This window comes from Callospermophilus lateralis, chromosome 2, assembly GCF_048772815.1.
Source record: "Callospermophilus lateralis isolate mCalLat2 chromosome 2, mCalLat2.hap1, whole genome shotgun sequence".
Lineage (NCBI taxonomy): Eukaryota > Metazoa > Chordata > Mammalia > Rodentia > Sciuridae > Callospermophilus > Callospermophilus lateralis.
Window position 1 is genome coordinate 106,522,202 of NC_135306.1, and position 21,512 is coordinate 106,543,713.

A 21,512-nucleotide genomic window follows, 5' to 3' on the forward strand; every position below is an offset into this window, starting at 1 on the left:
TGGAGAAATAACATACTATTTTTTGCCAGTGTTATCTATCATGGCACAGATCTAGAACTCTCTCCCACAACCAGAGTTTATTTTTCACAATGACTACGATCCCAGTGTATTAGAAAGCAGTGCTACTACCTGGTAACTTTTGGAGCTACACCTTGTTCAGAGGCATATACAGTAAAATGCCAGGGTTAACATCAACACCTGTGGCTTGCAGGGCTTCCCCAGCTGCAGCTCTGCCTAACTGAAATCTAGCAATGACTCAGAGCTCTCTTCTGCCAAAGACCATTACATGACACACAAGTGAATAAAAATGGATTCTTTTGGAATGGCAACAAAATCTGTTCTCTACCCCCAACACTCTGGGTGAGGGGCTTATAGTACGTGGTATCAGCTGACCACTAAAGCCTGGCCTTATATAGAGTCCCAATAAATTAACAAATAACATAAAAGAACCTTCCCCCAAAAGACACCCAAACACTTACACATAAACTAAATCCAAACAAAATGTAAAATTTGAACACATTCTCAAGGAGAAGGGATTCCACCCATCACTCTCTCTTGAACTTTTTATTAAATACATTTCTGTGTCTTAGAAAAATAATAAGAACGGCCAATTTATTGAACCAAAATAATCTCACAGACTTAGAAGCATGCCCAGCAAGCACAGCCGTGTAAGACTACATTAATGTCAAATCAAAGCAATTTGGTTACTAAAATCAACCTGGCTTGAAGTTCACAGTTGATCCCTACAAAGTTTATTCATTCCTTTCTTTCCTTTTTTTTTTTTTTTTTTGTTGTTGTTTTGGGCCCATATAAAAATAACATATTGCAACTCAAAGTGCATCTTTTAAAATAAACCATCAGCTATCTTTATCAAATAAAATATTTACACCATTTGGTTTCTAGTGAGGAAAGCTGTTTCAGGCTATCACCATGGGGACGTCGTCTGAAAATCCAGTAATCATAGGAGCATCTTCATCGTCCTCCCCTAAAGACAAAACAGTCAGGCTTTATGAGTTCCAGCACACAGGGCCTGAGCCCATGAGCCACTGCTCTGCCCACCCCCACCTTATCCACCCCCAGCTAAACCCATAGCATCGCTGGCCACTCACAACCATCAGTCCTAAACTCGGCTCCTCTCTGCTGCTCTTAGGTCATCATCCCTATCAATAGGTGACCAAGTGTATTTCAGCGGTAGCTTTAACTTATTAGACAAATAAAGCAAGTCAAACTTGAAGGAAAAAGAATCTCATTGCCTCCTCTAAAACAAATGGGTAGTTTCGGTTCCCCAATTTGAGTTATTCACACCCAACATTAGCACACCATACTTCAGTCTGCTTTCTCTTTTGAACCCAACCTGTTTTGAGAAAAAGGAGGGGGGTTAAGAACTATGAGCCCCACTTCCCAGACTAATGGCTGTCCCTTTGACATTCCTGGTATGAGCCTGTGCAACTAAGTGCTGATCCACAGTTAGTGGGGACTGCATGGCCCCGGTAACAGGGTGAGTCTTTTTGTCCCCAACAGCGGCAAGCAAAGAAGCCACCCATTCCTTACTGATTAAGCAAGGAAGGCAGCTGAGAAGTGAGCAGGGCTCACCTCATATGATCAGTGACAGGAAATACATAAATGTCTTTATAACAAAGAAAAATAATCATAACTGTTTATAGGAAAAGTAAGTATGCAAACTCACATTTAGCAGCCTGAATTGAGGTGCTAAATAAAATACCCACTTTCTTATATGAAGTGGTTTACAAGTTCTCCTAGTGTTCAAAAAGAGCAGCGTGCAAAGGTTTTAAGAAGGGAGGAAACGATCTCCTTCCTTCCCCTACAATACATGTTATCACCACATAAAGGAAGAATGGCTGATGAGGCTGCACTAGCAACTGGAAGGGGAAAGAGTCGCCCTAAAGGGCATCTTCTGACAGAAGCCGACTGGGGAAGCACTACTTTTGTCTTCACCAGGCTCTCCAGCCCAGGCACCCACACAATTCAAAATCACTGCAGATACCAGTCTGACCTCAGGTCTGGGAAGAACAAGACGAGTCAGATGGACATTCCTGAGAATTTTCCCATAAGCAGGGCGTCTAAAGCCCTTGGCCTTCCTACACAAGGCACGCTCCTACCATTTCTTCCCTATTTCAGGTCAAACTACACTAGTAAACAGAACATACTACTTTAATTTCGGAGCAAGGTACAAGCCAAGAGTTCTAAATGGTTTAAACCTAAGCAGTGGAATCACTAGCTAATGAACAACTCCTCTCATGTCAAAAGGTAAGCTGAAGGCAGGTACTTCCCAGTCGGATCAGTGGCCCTGCCACTTACCCAGATCATCCCCCGAGGAGAAGATTGCTGAACCCAGCCTCGAGCTGTAGTGGCTGTTGGCAAAAGCAGTGAAGCTGCTCTGTAACCTCCGATGCTTTGTGTACAGGATGGCAAAGCCGACCCCCAGGCTCAGCAGTATCAGGAACAGGATGGGAACCACCACGGCAGCAACATCAGTAGATCTGGTAGCCTGAATGGCTGCTGTATCTCCCCCTGCAGAGGCAAAATTCCCAACCATGAGCCTCCTTCCTGAAGGTAGGAGAATGCACCAGGTGGCTCTGCAAGGCCCCACCTACCAAAAAAGCTAGAAGTTCAGCACAGCTACCCAATCACCTGTCTGCTGTGACGCGTTCCTGCACGTGCATGAGGTCTGAATGTTTCCCAACCACTCGCCCTGAGTGACAGACCATGGGCCTTGCGCATGCTAATGCGGTAATTACATTAGCCTCGTAATCACTGCCTTGTTGGTTATTTAGATAATCTCTTGGAAGGGAGACCTTTGTTGGGGTATCAACATTGATTTCATTAGCATTATTACTTAAGACCACTTGCTCGCCTTACATAAGAGGATGTGAAATCAGACCACTAATTAACGAGATTGCAATTATTTCCCCCTACTTGGCACCAAAGTCACTCTGAACTGCAATTACCTGAAGCTCCATTAAGTGATACAAACGAGATTCCTTTACTACAATACTGACTTAACAGCTCGTGAAGTTTTACAAGGTTTTTTTTTTTTTTTTAACTTAAGTAAAAAAAAAAAAATGAGGGAGATCACCTTTCCATATACCTTTAACATTTTTTAAAGTTCTCTGCAAAGCCATTTAGATGTTTATAACCTAACAAAGAGGCCACTTCCCTGGTCTTATAGAAATGCAGTCTTATTATGATTTACAGATATAATCATATCACTGGGGCTCAGGGGCAAGCCATCCCTCTCCAACACCCTTGTTGGGGAAGGGGCTGCCATCTTGAAAGGGGGTAAACTGTTCATGTCAAAAGCCCCTAAGGGAGCAGGGCCAATCTGAACCTGAGGCAAGAAAATGGAGCTTAAGAGTCCATTTTTAGCCAAGGAGGCACTGTGGACTTTTCTGGTCTAGGTTTCTATAGGCTTGGGGGTTATTCTCCAGTGTAGTGGGAGGTGGCCCAGGCAAGGGATCTGCTACCCAGGGATTCAGCCTGGCAGGATACTCACAAAGATGTCCCAGAGATCAGTCATCTCTGCTAAACCTAATCCAGCAATTTAATATACATGCCTTTATTTAAAATTATCTCATTTATTTTCTTTAAAAAAAAAAAAAAAGCTTTAGAAAAAATACTGTCAAACTCTTATTTAATGTGTCCTAGGCCATCCCAACTGTGCAGTGGTAAATAAGAAAAGGCTGGAGCTCAGCGGAGGCATCAGGAGTGAGAGCTACAGATGGTCCTCGTTCAGAGGCAGCTGGTCCAGTCCTCACAACAGGTTTTCCTGGAGTATACTGCACAGGTTGCTAACTAGTTTCACTTGAAAACTGGGCGCTAGTAAGGAAACAGGAGGTTAACAAGAGTTCTGCTGTCTGGTTTTTGTGGGACCTTCTCAGAGCCTCTGATTCGCATTGATTCACCAGAGGAAGGTGGAAAGCAGGGCTCCTTCTTTTAGGAGAATGAGTATTCTGCATGATCATACCCAGGAAATATTATGTGCTGGAACACTTAACAAATTAACACAAGATTTTGGCTTGAGCCCTGGTTAGTTCTTGGCTGGGAGTGAATGTAACTAAAAAGACCAGTGGCAAAATGTTTGTTGAAATCCTGGCCAAGCTACGCCAGTGCAAACAAACTTTGGGTAAACCATGAGCATGGCCCAGCACTGGTATCTATGAGTTCCCTAAGACATAGCCCAGGCCCCAATTGGGATCCAGATCTGAGGCTGACAACTCAGATGACTGGAGGGCTAAATGGTCAGTTTCTTCACACGAAGGAGAAGAACTACTGACTTGCAGTATCACAGGGTGTGTTAGCATGTTAGAGGCTCTGAGAAGTCCTGCAAAAATGAACAACAAAACTCTTGCTAAGCTGATGTTTCTCACATTGCACCTCCATTTTAAACAAAATGTTCCCTTTCTTGTACTTTGCAATCAGAATATGATTACCTTGTAAACTCAGCTTCATGCTATGCCTGGCTCAGAATTTGTTAACTAAATCTGTACCTCATGAAATCGAGAACTAAATGACTTTCCTCTGAGCTGAGAGAACATTTCAAGTGTCTTTAGAAGTAGACACATGTTCAATGAACTATTCTACACCCTTCCTCTTTCCCCAGAAGGGACATAAGAAACTGGATGCAGGACAACTTACCAGACCCCAGCTCATCATATAGCAGGACAGCAGGCTCCCCACAGATCTGGCTGCCAAAAAGACATCGTGCTTGGACAGTGAAAGTATAATTATGACCCATCTTCAGGTTGGAAATTTTAAAGAAATTGTCAGTAGTATTCCCAAGGTAAGCTGTGAGATTCATGGCACTATCAAACATATGTATCTCGTAGCCCTGAAAACAAACACACACAAGACTGCTCAGGAAGTCAAATAAGGAACCCAACAGCTTCTACTACTGGTTCCAGCCATGTCTGAGCCCCTTACTGCAGCTTTTATAGATGCTAAAGCACTTTGAGTTTCTCACTAGCTTTTTTTTTTTTTTTTTTTTTTAAAAAAAAAAACATTACCATGGAGACACTGCATTCAAAAAACAGGAATTTTTCCCATCCCAGCATTTCAACTAGCAACAGCACCCACTTGGGAACTGAAGACTAAAAGTGAAAAGTGTGGCCCAAGGAAAGCTATTTCAGCATATATACACTCAATGTTCTGATCAGCAGTCACTTGTCTCAAGCAATATTCAATACCACAAGGAACCCGGACACTTCAGCCACAGTTCGTAGTATGGGATTTGACTCATACTAGATCACCCTCGGTGTGGCCTCCAGCAATAGGTAAGACAAGGGAATTTACAATCAGAAAGGACAGCACGTTTCTCCTTAGTGCAGTACTTAGGAAGGCCACTGCCAGCTTGCTTCCTTTCTTTCTAGCTCTTCCTAAGCTGATCCCAGCTCTGACCATCTTGGCTGTGATAATAAGAACATTTCAGAAGGCATAGGCACCTGTGCATGGGAGAAGGGGATGGGATAATCTTCTGGACTGTGTCGGAAGACTCCTGCCTGAATTCCTGTGAGGGAAATCACCCTCTGACAATGCTGACCCAGGATACTGAATGGCATCAGGCTGACTACTGGACTTCTCTAGTGATTCCAGTGTCAAAGCTACAAACATCCATTTCCAGTGCCTCAAAAATGATTCCATAGGGGAATTCCATCTCTATCCTCATAGGGGACCACTGCATAATCAGTGATTTCTTGTTCACATTACACTGACCTGTCTAGGTCTCCCAACTCCAAGCCAGAGAGAAGGGGAAAGGGCAAGCTATGCTGATGCCAGGACCCTCCCCTAGGAATGGAACACTGACCTGCATGCAACCCCAACCTAAAAGCTGGGCTTCTGCCATCCCCAGGCAGCATCATCTAATGGCAAATGGAGGCCAAACTGGGCTTCTTGGCACCTGCCTGGCATCCCATCCCTGTAGTTATTTCTATAAACTAGCAATTTATATTGACCATCTAACATATATTCAGTCTAGGACATCTGTAAAACACACAATAACATAAAGAAAATAATTTAAATTACACAAACATCAACAACCTAAACTTTATTTCAATAGTTCTCTTTTGTTGGGAGTTGTTTCTTCTATTATTAATAATGCATATAAATTTTTATGCACATTGCTTCCTAAGAGAAAACTCCTAGAAGAATTGCTGGATCAAGAAGCATGAATACTTTCAATGTTTTTGATACATATTACCAAAGGACCTTCCAGGAGGGTGAACCAATATGTTTTCTCTGAGTGCTTTGTTCCCCTACGAGCATCCACGTTGATGACACTCTTCCCCCGGGGTCTTTGCTGATTTAACATACAAGTGCCTCATCCTTGTTGTTTGGACTCTCAGTGAGGTTGAACCTTTCTCCTCTGGCTTACTGCTGCTGGATTTTTTTACTTCCTTAACTATACCTTTTTCAAAATAGGAACATTTATTTTGAATTGATCCAACAACATTCTTAGTATCTAAGGATATTACCATTTACATGTCGTAGCTGGGAAACTCTCACAGAGTGATGAGGATTTTCAAATTTGACTTGCGCTTTGCTTGTGGCAGTGCACTGTGACTGCTGAGGCCCCTTGGGCCCTTGGCCTACATTGTTCCTCCAGGGAGCCACAGCTGTGTTGAGTCCCTGTTGAGCTCATGCTTTGTGGTCAGGGAAGCCAACCCAGATCCACTCAAGACTGTCCACTACCAGGTGGAAATCGTCCAGGTCCTGCTCTCCTTTCCCTAACTTCTGATGGGGATGCAGCATTGGTTGCCAATGACAAAACAAACAAAGCAAAAGGTGTTTTTCATAAGTCAACAGAGTAGCTTCAAGTATTTCCTACTCCCTCTATTTCCTTTGGAAAGGAAGTGATGATGTGCCATGATGGCAGCATGGCCACAGCCCCAGGCCTCGGAGTGACTGGGGCAGGTGGGCTCTTGGTTCCAATGCTGAGCCCTGGCCCAGCATCAGGAAGCACAACAAGGGCTCCAGCCCATTTCCCTTTCTTCTGGGGAAGACAAGTACAAGACTGAAAAGTGCTTAGTGTAGAGACTCTCATGTTTAATGTGCAGTATAAACATTTTGCTAATTAGCAATCCCATAGAAATGGTCCTTTAATTCTCAAGTTCACGTTGATGCCCTATTCTTTCTCCCCCCCCCTTTTTTTTACACTTTCTACACCAGCATGCTGTTAACGAGCTCTTCTCTAAAATGCCATTTCAATTACATTTCCAAAGTCAATGTGAATAAGGGAGGAACTTACCCTGCTTTCATTAAAATGCTTTTCCTTTAAAGCTAGACTTTTCCAAAACAGAAGAACGTGATCATTTTCTGTTATGATTTTTAAGGCATCAGGTGCTGATAATGAAACTGAAAATTAAAGATGAGATAGGATGCAGTTAGTAGATACATACTTAAACCTCCATTTTCCTGTTGTTAAAGAGAGATTAAATAACACTAGCCTCAGAGGCCTGGGTTAAGGAAGGAAAAAACACATACCTGCCTAGCATAGAGCCTAGCTAGCACATGGTAGATACCTTCAATTGGCATCTTGTTTGCTGTGGACAGAACAATTTTAGCCAAGAAGCTTGGACAGGATCTAATTTAATAGCTCTCAGACATAAGGATGGACAAAAACAAGATGGGGCAGGGTGTGGAAGGGAAGGGGAGGGATGGAACAGGAAAGGGATTCTGCAGCTCCTTTGAATGGCAGCTGAGCAGACCCAGGGCCCCTGTTCATATCATAGCCCAAATGGGGCTGAGCCTCCACTACTAGTACTCCTGATACTGTCTGATGTTGTCTAAGTAACTGTGCTTATCATCTGCTTTCTGAACTTGAGACTGACTACCCTCTAATTTAGTTCCCGGGGTGTTGGTCTCCCTCCATTTCCATGTCAGACTGCACCAATGAACCCCTGTGACATCAGGGTAGGTCCTCAGATGCAATGCTCAGCCTGAGTGGTAAATATTCAGTTATATTTCCTAACTCTCTTGTGCTTTCCTCCTCTTCTCCCCTACTAATGTCAACACAAGCTAGGAGAGAGGAGATTTTTAGAATGTGGAGAATATAGAAAACAAGAGCTACTCCCCAGTCCCCTGGGCCCTGGCTATCGCACTGCAGCCCAGATCTGCTGTTCTGCTGCAGTGTGGACACCAAAGAGCAGTGTTTGCATGCTGTGGGCAATTCCTGATGGACAGCTCCTGACAGGTAGTCCAGCACCATGGGCATTCTGCTGGGCAGGAAGGCCTCTGATCTCTCTCCTACTTACCTGTGGTGATTTTTATGCTGGAATCTTTGCTCATGTTCCCCAGCTGGACAATGACATGGTATTTCCCTCCAGGTTCCAACTTGTTAAGGGTGTATTCCATGGTACTGTTGCGGGATTTTACTTTGTAGCTCCTGTCAGTCTTTCTTATCAGATCTTTAACTGCAATTGCATAGAACTAGGACAAAAAAAAAAAAAAAATCAGAGTGGTAATCAGAAACTTGGTATTTTTCATTCTTCATAGTTCAATGGCAGACAATGTAACCCAAGTACAGGTATCCCTCATCTCTAGAGGGTTGGTTCTAGGGCCCTTGTGGATACCACATCCCTTATACAAAATGGTGTAATGTTTGCCTACAGCCTACACACGTCTTCCTATACACTCAATGTCATCACTAGATTACTTGTAATAGCTATTACAATGTAAATGTTGATATACTATATTGTTTAGGGAAAAATGACAAGAGAAAACACCTGTACATGTCCAGTGTAGACAATTTGTTTTTCGAATATTTTCAATCTGCCTTTGGTTGAATCCATGATATGGAACCCACAGGTACAGAAGGCTGACTACAGAGTGACTGTGACCCTCCATAATATTCTGAGTCCCAAAGTCTGACTCTGTTCTTTAATATGTCTTTGGGGTAGCCAGGGCCAGCCTTTTAACAAATATGTACTCAGAATTTACACAGATTTGAGGGAAAAAAGAAAAAGTCACCAGGAAAAGCCACATTTATTGTGGCATCAGGAGCTAGGTTAGGTCAAGTGAGAACACTGAAATTCAGTACTCGACTTCCGCATCTCCAACACTGCAACCGTTATGATATTGTCAGTGGAAAGACAATGAACAAGTGTTCAATGCTGGCTCTACTGGACAAAAGCTCTATGTAACTCTCCCAGGCTGCTTCTTTATATACGAGGGCAGGGAATAAAGGGACACGCAGTAAGCACAGGAAACCCAGTCATCAGGAAGAAGCAGAAAGTCAAGGAGTCTTAGAAATCAAGCATTATTAAAACTGACCACCCCCAATATGAAGAGGGGCAAAGGTAAAAGCAGTCTGAAGCAAGGAGAACTGGGAGGTGTTTCCTAGGATCAAGGCCCCTTCTCTAAACAGGGGTCAGCAAAATTTCAGAAAAGGTAAATATTTTAGGTGTTGGGGGCCAGATGAGGACCAGTGTGGTCACTAATTATCTCTGCTGTTTGAAGCATGAGAGCAAACACAGACAATATGTAAACAGATAGGTGTGGCTTGGTTCCAATAAAGCTTTATTTAAAAAAAAAAATAAGCTGAATTTGGTCTGTGGGCCTTTGTTTGATGACCTTTGTCTCAGAGGGTCAAGGAAGGGGATAAGTTAATATGGCAGCTAGGAAAAACAGAGGAGCACCAACTAAGAAGAGGCAACTCTAAGAATATGATCAAGTCAGAAATGGGGTGAGTCCTGCTAAGCTCAACATCCAGGCCTGTGTTTCCGGTCCATTGCTGGACTCCTTTAGCCCTTCCCAAGGCATGCTAAGAATAAGCCAGGCTGCCTAGCTTCCTAGCCTGCTCACCAAGTCCTGGTCGGGAGAGTCGTATGGCGATTCCCACTTGATGACAGCCGAAGTTTTGCCTGTATGAACCACATGCAGGTGACGGGGTGGAAGCCTGCTGTCTGGGATCATCTTCACCACAACATAGTCAGAGGATGGGCCTTGGTAAGGTACCACCACCCGGACCTACGGCCAAGTACATACACAGAAAAATGATACCATGTGAGCTCACACAATCTTCACTATGCTCTCAATAAAAGTGATGTACACAACTAAAATTCAACTCATAAAAAAGATGTAAAATATAAAGCAGTTCCCAACCTAGCCCAGACCATTTGCCACTGCTCACAGTTTTTTATGCTTCCTTCCAAAAATATCCTATGCACGCACAGACATAGATGTGAGTGTATAAATTCACAATATATGCCTATCCGTATGCGTGTGTCTATGTAGTCTTTCTTAAATAATCTTACACAACTGAGAAAACAGTACACATATTTTGCCCCTCACTTCTGACACTTGACACAGGTTAGCAGTTTTTCCATATCAATACCTTTGGAGCTGTCTTTCTTTTGTTGCTCTGTGTTCCGTTTCCTGGACAAGCCATAATATTTTTAGCCCTTCCTCTCTTGATGTACATTTAAGTTGTTTCAAGTCTTTTTACTGTCACAAGTGCTAATGGACCAAACATCTTTTTCCATCTGTCTTGGCACATGTATAAAAGTATGTAGGATAAATTCCAAGAAATGGAATCTGACAAAAGGTTTTGATTTATCTGTCTCTGTTATCAGTCCTCCCTTAGGGAGCTGCAGCTGGGTGTTTGTGATGCTTGTAAAGAAGAACTTTCCCGCTATCATGCACACCAATGCTGGAATCCAGATGTCCAGCTCCCCAGATCCAGGTTGAACTCAGGAACCCAGGACTTAAGGACATCCTGTAAAAAATGGGAACTCCTTTTGCTTCTTGTTTGGGAAACTTACCAGAAACAAATACTGCTCATCCTGACTGACGATGACTGTCATGTTATGGAGTGAAGTAGTCAAGCTCTTCGGGTTTCGATAGAGGTCAAGAAAGGAAGTAGCATAGAAGATACCATAAACCTGATAAAAACAGAGAATGAAAACAACATCAGCACATGGGCCAGCGACCTCATGTTCTCAAAATCCCTCATTTAAGACCCTACAAATGCTTCTAAAGAGCTCCAAGAGAAGTTTTCCTTCCACATTCATTATGCTGACAGCACTTACAGAGCTGACGTGCACCAGCACAGGTCAACACCATGCGCTCTCTGTCCCCACAGAGCTCATTCTTGAGGAGAATCAGGCACGGAAGAAAAACAGGCATATAACAAGGTGCATTCAGAGTGTCAGATAAAACACTAAAAGAGGGCATAATGAGCCAGAGCCAAGAGGGGGCTTACCAAAGAGGGGGTACATGCTAGCACTGTGCAGCAGGGACATGAAGAGCCAAATGGATGTGCTGAGTGGACAGGAAAGCCATGGAGTTGGTAGAGTGAGCATGAGACTCTCACAAGTGTGTGGAGGAAACACAGGAGAAGAGGCACTGCCAGCTCCCGGAAGATGCCAGTTCTTCCTTTCTTAGTAGAACCCTGGTTCTTAGTGAGAACTACTTGGAAGAAAGTCTACACTTCCCACTCCCTGGGAGCTAAGGGAGGCCATATGATGGTTCCAAACAAGGAGATGTAACTAGAAGTGTCCCGTGGGAAGGTCTGGGAGGGCTCATTATAATGAAAGTAAGGCCCTTCTTGCTGCCTGGAGTATAGGTAATAGCTGTGGCTCTAGGAGGGCTCCTGGACCATGCAGTGACCTTGAAGATGGATGTCACAGGCTGGAGACAGCTGGAACCTGTCCTAGACCCAACTGTGTTGCTGTAACAGGAGTCCTGGACTGCTTACCTCCAAACTTGTTTTAATTGAGAGGCAAACAAACTGTTTAAAGAATGGTTTCTTTCAGTTCCACCATTAACGCAGCCATTCTTACTCCTGCTGGTACATGTAGGAAACAGAGTTTCCAGTGGGGAAAGGGGATCTGATGAGGCTTGCAGCAGGAAGTGAAAGCTGAGTGAACTTGTGAGGGGAGGATGGGAGTTGAGGAAGTTTCTTTGTAAGGAGAATCAGAGCATTTTCTCCAAGAGCACGTGAGCGTGAAGATGGGGCTGAAAACTATACAAGTTTGGAGGAGTGACAGAAAGGGACAGGGGACTGATCAGGATGCGCAAAGTATTTCCAAGGCCAGATAACAGTGCAATTTTCCCTAACTCTGCTCAGCATCAGAAGAACTGGAGAGGGGGGAACAAGGGTAGTGAAAGAGGAAAGGAGGCCCCAGGAGTGATTAACTGGGCATAGGTGGGGAATGGGGAAAAGGAGTCAGAAAGCAAAGCAAATGGAACAGGAATGGAGAAACGAGGGAGCCACAAAGCTCAGATGGGATTCTGCAGTCAGTGTGGAGGCTCAGAGCTTAGGACAATGCCTCACTGTCACGGGGCCTATGGAAAGGGTTCATGGAACACAAGAGCCAAGGAATAAGAAGGTTCCCCACATGGACAGTGGCGATGGCAGTTCTTGAGGTGAAGAGGAAAACCAAGGGCTGCCAGAGCAGAGTGCTCAGTGAACCGAAGAAAGAGCCGGAAGTGAAGGTTCCCACAGGCAGCTCCTTTGATCTCTCACCTATGAAAGCTACAATGCATGTGACCAGAGCACGAGCCAGGACCAGCACAGCAGGGCTGCTTCTCCAAGGTCACACGTAATCAGCGACCCTAAGATTAAGTGATGTTCCAGCATTCCTACATTATGCCCTACTCTGGAAGATAGGTGGGTGTGACCCCTCCTCTATCTGGGTTTCTCAATAGAGAAAAAGGTCCCTTTGCAAGCAGAATCTACTTTGAGGTAAAAGGGAATCCTCAAGAGGGCTCAGGGCTGCCTCGGCATCACCTTCTGGGTCATATAAAAGAGCAGAGGCCTTAAATAAAACTTCTCATGAAGTCCATGACCCAAGTTGAGTCCCCAAGCACAGGAATATGCCACCCTCTACCTGCATGAGGTCTACCAGTAACAAACAACATATGGTACTATTTCTTAGACGCCAGGACAGAGCATGGTAAGGGATACTGGGGCTGGGATGGCAGGTGCCTCCAGAGCTGACCAAGAGGACGGCTTGTGTGGGGTAGGAAAGGAAGAACCGCAGCAGAGAGGAGCCCTGGGTCTGTCCTGTGACCTTATATCAAGAAGGGTCCACACTCAAGCTGTGATGGTCACTCTGGCCCACTTACCACATTCCTGGGGCCAGTCCAAGAGCATTCCACTGCAGTCTGGTTGATGGCCTTGGCTTTGAGGCTCGGAGCAGGTGGACGAACCCCTCTGGTTACCACATGCTCAAACGCCAGAGGACTGTCTCCTAGGTCAGTCTTGGCCCAAGCAGAAATCTCGTAGGATGTATGAGCTGTCAGATTACCAACTGTGAAAACAAGGAGATGCCAGAAGAGAGGCGGGGTGTTAATCCAGAATTTGTGTCAATATACACGTGCTATTTAAAAAAATAATCTCTCAATTTAGTCAGTTCCACATGGAGGACTTGGTTAATTTACAAGTTTATTCAACACTTATTTACAGATGAGCAGTATATGTAATACAACCTCAGGGGCACTGGGAAATTTCTCTTATAGCTGACCATCTCGGGATAAAATAGGTAAAACACTCCTGGATAGCCATTGGCCCTGTATTAGAGGAGTCTTAAAAAATCATGCCCTTCCAATCAATTATGCCATAAAATCAGAGAGGGACTTAAACATCTGCAATGAGGAGATCACCTCAATGTCTGCTGCAGTAGAATAAACTGCTTGACCTGACTGGCCACCGGGCAAGAGCTAAATCATGTGTGTCCCACAAACTACTATGCAACCTCTAAAATTTGTTCCAAAGGATATTTATTGACACTGGAAAATCCTTATGATTTTATGTTACATTAAAAGAGAAGGATAAACTACATACAGTATTATTCTGATTTTGTAAAGATAGAGAGATCAATGTGTAAAAAAAAAGTGGAAATATCTGAAACGTAAAGTGAAATTAAAGAAAATTCCATTATACATTTTATGCCTTCTAACATTTTCTGAAATAAACATGTATTCCCTAAACTAAATTAAGAGAGAACAAAAGGAGAACATGGTAACAGGGTAACCTTTGGAATCAGAAGGACAAGGGTTCAAGGCTTGACTTTATCCCTTGTGGCTGTACCTCTGTTATGGTTTGGATATGAGGTGTCCCCAAAAGCTCATGTGTGAGGCAATGCAAGAAGGTTCAGAGGAGAAATGACTGGATTGTTGAGAGCATTAACCCAATGAATAAATTAATCCCCTGACAGGGATTAACTGAGTGTTAACTGAAGGGGTAGGGTGTGGCTGGAGGAGGTGGGAACTGGGGTGTGACTGTGGGGTATATACTCGTTCCTGACAAGTGGAGTCTCTCTCTGCTTCTTGTTCACCGTGTGAGCTGCTTCCTCCATGCTGTTCCTGCCTGGAGCCCTGAGGAATGGAGCCAGCCTTCTATGGACTGGGACCTCTGAAACTGTGAGCCCTCAAATAAACTTTTCCTCCTTTAGAATGGTCTGGTCAGATATTTTAGTCACAGCAGTGACTAAAACATCCTTGGTAAAGTATTTAAACCCCTCTGGTCTGTTTCCCTGTTTGTAACATGGAGGAAAAATAATAGCACTTGAATAGCAGCTGGCTGTTGTGGGGATTAAGAGAAAAGATGTGTAAAGTGCCTGGCGTGAGGCCCTGCATTGAGCTGCCTTTTCACAGATTTCAGGCAACAGCTACCAAGATTATGCCTGACTTTGCTGATTATATTGGTGTAACACTGAGGCAACGGGTCACAGGCTTTGGAACTGGAAAGATATGGATTCCAATCCTGGCTCTGCTGCCTTGTGAGAGCACTGCTCATTCTCTGAACCTGTGTTTTGCCTCCATAAGATGAGTACCCCTCACAGAATTATTATTTGGGTTATGTAAGACAATAGCCCCAGTAACACCTTGGTAAAAGCTTGCACACAGTAGGTGCTGAATGTCATTTTTCCCCCTTGCCTGGACTCCTTATACAAATTATTTAATCTAGTAGATATTCAGCTTCAAATAAGAAAAAAAAAAGGGACAATTACAATTATAAGACAAAAACAAGAAATGAATAAAACTGACTGAAAGTATTTTTCAAACAAGCTAGAAGCAGAGGGACGGGGGACGCTCCTTGTAGTTCTCAACACTCATAGACAGCTCTTAGTACTCAACTTTTTGTCTTAGAAATAAAATCCACCCATTAGCCCATTTTCAGACACAAAAATTTTAGTTGAGGCATGCTTTTTGCACAGATGCAAGACGGACTGGACCACTTCCTTCCTTGGTTTGTCTGTCCACTCATTCAGTCAACAAATATTTTCTGAATGCCAATCATGTCCCAAGTCTCATGCTACCTCTTATTAGAAAGGGACTGAACTAGGCTAGAAAGAGACAGACAACTAAATCTAGGAATCTGTTCTTATGAAGCACAAAAATCATCTTTCTAGTTCTTCTCCTCTGGAGCCTGCCATTTCCACTTAAGGCCATTGGGTTAGGAGGAGGATTGAGCTACCAGTGAGTGAAGCCTTCTAAATAGAGTCAGGAGTCCTTTTACAGTGCCCTCAGTGGACAAGGACCTGGCCATGCAAAACTACCTCCAGAGAAGAACTCTGCCCAGCACCCCACACATGCTCTGCTGCCAGGAAAGTGTCGGTGTAACCTTCACTTCTTCCTGCTCACGTACCACGAGATACGAGGTGTTACCTTTATGAGACAGAATGCTCCCTCGGAAGTTCAAGGTTTTCTTCTCTTGTTTGTGGGCGTCAAATGTCCAGAAAAGGTTTACCACATAGCCATTCACCTGCCAAGATATGGGAGACACATAACATAATCAGCAAACAGCCAGGGGATTCACCAACTACAAAAAGAAGGCTTCTTTTAGATGTCTCATTTCTTTCAATGAATGGGTGGTTTCTTTTTAAACAAGTTCTATTTGTGCTACCATTAGTATTTAGCCATCCTCCATCTACTTCTAAAAACAAATGTGAGATCATTTATAAGACAAAATGTATTTAACAAAACAGAAAATGAATACAGAATAGAAAGACAAGAACCAATTAATAAAGGTGGAAAAGGGAAAAAATGCAAAGATAATTAGGCCAAGATAATTAAGGGTAAAGCTCAGCTGGGGCTATCCTTGCAGTCAAGGCCAACAGTTCAGTACAAAGCTGGCTGGTGAGCTCTTACTTCCCCATAGGAGTAAACACATCCACACATGAAGAAAAAATACTTCTAAGTCCAGAGCTCAGAGAAGGTTGTGATCTATAGATCTTTAAATATGGGACAACCAACAAAATAAAAGCATTTTCAAGACCAAAGACTATAAATAAGGAGCATGACATTAAGGCCACCCATCTCTGTACCAACCCTCTCTGGAAGTCAAGGGTGTGACACTAAATTGCAGTTAGGTAGATGGCACAACAACTCTGAAGGCTGTTTGTCCCACCACAACTTCATGGATGGGGAGGGATGCAAAGAGGAGCAGACAAAAAGAGCATTCCGGAAAGTGGGTTCAACTTGAGAGAGCAGGAGGACACTGCTGGCTGTGCAGAGGGGCCAAGCAGATGGTCTGCTGGTGCAGGAGGAGGAGGGAACCAAGTGGCTATGTGGGGACCTAAGGTGGATGTGTTTCCAAGGTATCTAACACTCACAAGAAAGCTGCTCTTCCACTGTGGGAACCTCTGTATTGGCACTTAGTACCAGGAAATCCAATAAAGCTGGAAATTACAGGGCATACATATTCTATTAACACCAACTCTTTATTTGCACTGTAGCTGTGAACCATTTAATTATATGGTTAAAGAAAAAAAAAAGGCACCAGGCTGAGGCAGAATAATTACATGTGGAGACTCAAGTTGTTCTTCATGGGGGAAAGAACCAACCTAGTTCAGGTGCTTTAACTTCACCAGATCAAGTCGTTCATTTTTCTTAATCTTAATGTGCTACGTCACATTGGTTCCCATACAAAGTAATGCCCCACCCAACTGATGATTTGAACTTTCCACATTACCTTGACGTCACCATCCATGGTCAGGGTAAAGCTTAGAGAATTCTCACCATAGCTGTCAATGTGGATATCTGGTGGTGGAATCACTGAAAACAAAAGGGAATTCAAAGAGAAACCACGCAATGAAAAGGGAGGAAGGCAGAATTCAGTTTTCAACTCAACAGACAAAGCGATCTTTCAGTTGGGGAAGAAAGGGCACTTCTTCAGCTGTCTTTACTATCTCTTTACCACTGTTATCCTGAAGCTGAGGTTGGGCCCACCATTGCCTGGTGTGTATACAGCAATCTTGGCTCGATCGGGAAATTAGGTCAAGCAGAAAAGTTCCATTATGTAACCGTCCCAAGCAGCCTGGCTTCGACCTGGTTCTTAAGGTGAAGAGATCACTGTGAACACCACCTTTACTGGCACTGACAAAGTCCCAGCAGCCTCAACCCCTTTTTGAAAGATGACAATGAGATGAATCAGAAATGATTAACAGATGTGCTGCAAAATAAGAATGTGGCCTCTGGAGTTGGCAAACTTGAGTTCAAAGTTCTGTTTGCTGATATTTAACAGCTGGGTAATCTGGGGCAAGTGACTTATCTCCTTTGAGCCTAAAGATACACATTTCTATGTATGTATAGTGCTTACCACTTAACTCATGATCCCTTTCCAATAGTTTCATTTATGGAAGATTAAAGAGCTTGTAAGCAACTGGCACTATCTAAAAGACCAGAGCTCAATCTGAGAGCTGAGGTAGGCAAGGAGAGAGCAGTCTAGAGAAAAGACCACCCTTAGGTCAACAGATCAGCATGGTGCAATCATTGGAAGGTCTGCCCACAAGAAATCTGTCACTGCTGAGACCAGCGTAATTCAAGATGGTCCCACTGGATACATGTGACCAGAAGACACCATTTAAATGAATGTGTTTATGAGATTCTCAGCACATATGCCCCTTATACAGGAAAGGCAAGAGAGACCCAAAGTAGTGGGTAATATCTGGTGGCAAAAGAGATGTGTCAAAATCTGGAGGAGTCCCTCCAAATGATAAACAGATCATGAAACTGGGCTTGAGGAAAACACAATAACCAGAAGAAAGAGTGTGAGAAGTTTCAGAAATCCAAATCAGAGTCCAACAGCAAGTGTTGAGAGCCACAGCCGAAGGGGCTCCAGCAAACTTTCAGACTGCCAGCTGATGATTGGCTCACAGCGGCCCCAGCAACACCTAGCTGATTGGCTCCTCTGTGGAGATGCTCATTGAGCTGTTTCCCTGCCCTTTCAGACTACCAGCTGATGATTGGCTCACAGCGGCCCCAGCAACATCTAGCTGATTGGCTCCTCTGCGGTGATGTTCATTGGGCTGTTTCCCTGCCCTTTCAGACCACGGAGATGCTCATTGGGGGACTTTTTTGGCTCCGCCCATGCGACCCAGCCAATCGGCCTCAAGAGCAGGAGGATTGTAGGAGGAAGAGGTTGTTGGGGTGTGTGGCTTGTGGGAAGCCGGTGGTGGCAGTTGGGCTCTGAGGGTTTTTTCCTGAGGAGCTGTTTTGTTTATCTTGTGTGGTTCTAAAAATAAAGTTAGTTTCTTTTGACAAGTGGCTCCTGAATTGTGCCCAGCCAGACTGCGGCATTTGGTGGCCCGTACGGGGATGTTGTGTTAAAGCCAACCCAAATTAAAATCATGGTGATCAGGGACACGTCACAATTTTCTTCAAAGCCCAGTTTCTTCAGCTACTAAATGAGGATAAAAATACTTTTCTCTATGAACTCAAGTATTAACAACAAGTATGGTGCTTACTCTACCAAAAGAGTTCATTAACAGGTGGGTCCTCCATGGCTGTTATTACCAATCCACCACATTCGCTAATGAACCTGCATTCTGGCTGATACCATTGCTGCCTTTGACCTTCATCTTCTTATGTTATGATCCCAGGTCACAGATATCACACAATACTTGTTGACACAGCACAGTTGTCTCTGTACATACTCTAACCAAAACCCATGTGAGGAGCTGAAACTCATCAAAATCAGAGAGAAGAAGCTTAAGAAAAGCAACCACCCCGAGATTTTCAAATGCAGGTAAGACTTGTGCCTACAAAGCTCAAGGAAGACTCTCACTTTACAAAAATCCCTTCTATTAGGTATAGATGGCCAGAATGTTTTGAACCAGATTTTTTGGAGAGAAAGAATAAGCCTAAAAACTAAAGGGATCGTGAATCCAGCAGCATGCTTTCTTCAATACCTGCAAGCATTCTGCCCATTGATTGGCAGTGCTAAGTCTGGCTGCCTTGTGCCCTGACCTCCACGTTGCAGATTTTAGAGGGGATCAGAGTGACTCTTGATGTCTCAGAGCTTTTGTCTCACAGGCTCTGGGTAAAGCAAAATCCCCCAATCATGTTCCACACCACAGAGTTCATGTGATTTTTATATTTCCAAGTCCAAAACTGAAAGTCCTTGGTGCCATGGCTGAGAAAAACCATTGAGAAAGATGAGCTACTGTCCATCTCCCAACATGTACCAGAACCCTCAGGTGCTTCAGTTCACTTACACACCAACTGTTTTCTTTGGTTCCCACTAGATACTAGTGATAGAGTGGAGAAAACAGACCAGAACTCAGTCCTCATGAGGCACACATGCAAAATGACGAGCCAGCCACCCCAGCAAGCAGAGAAGCCCAGTGGGTCACACGTGGCTCAGCCTAGAGGGTGGCGTGTAGCATGATGGTTAAGAGCGAGCACAGGCTTCAGAGTCAGGAATGTCAGGTTCCAGTCCCAAGCATGTCACTCACTGATTGTGTGGTCTGCGGGAAGTGACATCCTCTTTCCACTTCTTACCTAATCTGGTAGCTGTTCTAAAGGATCAACTAGGTGAGCTGATGTACACAAAAGAGTGCACACTTAGAATGCCCAAGGTCAGCCCTAATGCTAGAAACCACCTTTGACAGTTTGTCGGTGTGAGTGGGAGAAGTCGCAAACCCCAGCGTGGACCTTTCTTTAAGACACCACAAACGAACATGTACAGAATCACCTCCATCTTTAGTGAGAAGGAGGACTCCTTCTATTTAGCTAATGTACATGTTCATAAAAGGATGGGCCTGCTGGCTTTGGAAATCTCTTCAATTCTAGGAGGAGAAATACACTCAACAGTTATGTAAAAAGACTTCTGCTATCTAAAGCACATGGAGATACCCAGAAGTATGCATGTGCTGGGGAGAAAGAAGCTGTGTGAAGTTTTCTAATCTACGCTGCTCCTTTCCAGACATACTGAAAGTCATTTCTAAAGGGCTCCTATCTTCTCTAAATCTGCAAATGCTGGTAGAATCATTTACCTTTTCCTTTTATGGTGGTAATGGATTTAGAATCGCTCCAGTTTCCTATTCCACGACTAGTCACCGCAGCCACCTTTTCAAATTAGAGTGTGAATTAGTATGAAATAAAAGCAATAATACCATATGGCAAGAATTCTAAATGAGCTAAAGGGGTGAAATTTTGGCAATGAGGGTGGAAAAAATTATATAGAGAGTGACCTGTGAAGTTCAGGGGTCCCAGCAACTGAAATGAGAGGGGGAAGAAACAAAGGGAAGGAGCCTGGGCAAAGTAAATCATGATAGTCCCAAGATTATAAAATTGCTCTTGATAGAAACATGTCAAGGTTTTTCTAAAGGGCAGGTGTGATGTATGGGTATCCAAGTTCTAAATGCACACATATATAAAAGGGGTACTGGGGAAATTAGTACAAGGGGGTTTCTGGAGGTTGTGCATGTAATGGTCTCAAACATGTTTTACCCAAAAATCTCTCTCTTTTCTGTTAAAGGTAACATTACATGTCATAAGAACCTCACAAAATCAGTTTATAAATGCCATTTATCATAGCTCTGCCTCACCCTGGGGCTAAAGATAAGCAGAAAAGGGTATGTGCAAAAGTTACAGGTGCTGGAAAGCTAGCAGAAAATCTGGTTACAAGCTGGGAAAGCCGCATTGCCTAAGTGCTTGATTATCTGTGGGAAGTCTGCTTCCCTCCTCAGGACAAGGAGCTGGGTATTTTATGGACTAACAATACGCACTCTTAAAAGTAAGCACGGAGTGCTCATGAAATGGAGACATGTCTCTAGTTTCCAAGACTGACCAGAGGGCCAGGACAGCTGTGAACACTTACTCTGACGGTGTACAGAACGTTGACCAATAAGTTCTTTATTTCTGTAGAGTTACTAACAGCTCTCTGGGAGGCCCACATCTTAGAACCACTTCTGCTGTATTCTACCTAAAATGAAAAGGAAAAAATGATTAAAAGTAACCAGAGGTCTAGAGCACCCTGTTACCTTATAAAGTGGCAGGTCAGGAAAGGGGAAAGTGGGGTACCAGATGTTCTGACAGGTGGGTCATTATCCACAAAATTATGGCAAATCAACACAGAAATCTCTATCACCCTGACACCCATGTCCTCTCCTGGAAGGTACTTACAATGTACTCACGAATGAGACCGTGGGTGTGGATGGGAGGAGTCCAGTGGCCAACAATCACACCTTCTGCTTCCCTGTGGAGTGACAGCTGGAGATTTCGAGGGGCATCTGGCACTATAAAAAGAGGCAACTTGCAAGTCAAGC

At 43.8% G+C, this 21,512-nt stretch overlaps 1 protein-coding gene across 1 annotated transcript in view; it reads right to left on the bottom strand.

Moving 5' to 3' along the window:
• Positions 1 to 504: 504 nt before the first annotated feature.
• Sorl1 (sortilin related receptor 1) overlaps positions 505 to 21,512 on the bottom strand; it is a 159,199-nt gene continuing 138,191 nt past the window's right edge. Inside the window, exons 36-48 of the mRNA XM_076846252.2 lie at positions 21,370 to 21,482; positions 21,065 to 21,169; positions 20,238 to 20,310; positions 16,934 to 17,016; positions 15,628 to 15,724; positions 13,084 to 13,268; positions 10,776 to 10,895; positions 9,817 to 9,981; positions 8,268 to 8,442; positions 7,262 to 7,368; positions 4,657 to 4,849; positions 2,320 to 2,532; positions 505 to 985 (exon numbers count right to left, since the gene is read on the bottom strand). Of these exons, the coding sequence (XP_076702367.1) occupies positions 918 to 985; positions 2,320 to 2,532; positions 4,657 to 4,849; positions 7,262 to 7,368; positions 8,268 to 8,442; positions 9,817 to 9,981; positions 10,776 to 10,895; positions 13,084 to 13,268; positions 15,628 to 15,724; positions 16,934 to 17,016; positions 20,238 to 20,310; positions 21,065 to 21,169; positions 21,370 to 21,482 (1,697 nt within the window). The 3' untranslated portion in view covers positions 505 to 917. The remainder of the gene's footprint in view (positions 986 to 2,319; positions 2,533 to 4,656; positions 4,850 to 7,261; positions 7,369 to 8,267; positions 8,443 to 9,816; positions 9,982 to 10,775; positions 10,896 to 13,083; positions 13,269 to 15,627; positions 15,725 to 16,933; positions 17,017 to 20,237; positions 20,311 to 21,064; positions 21,170 to 21,369; positions 21,483 to 21,512) is intronic.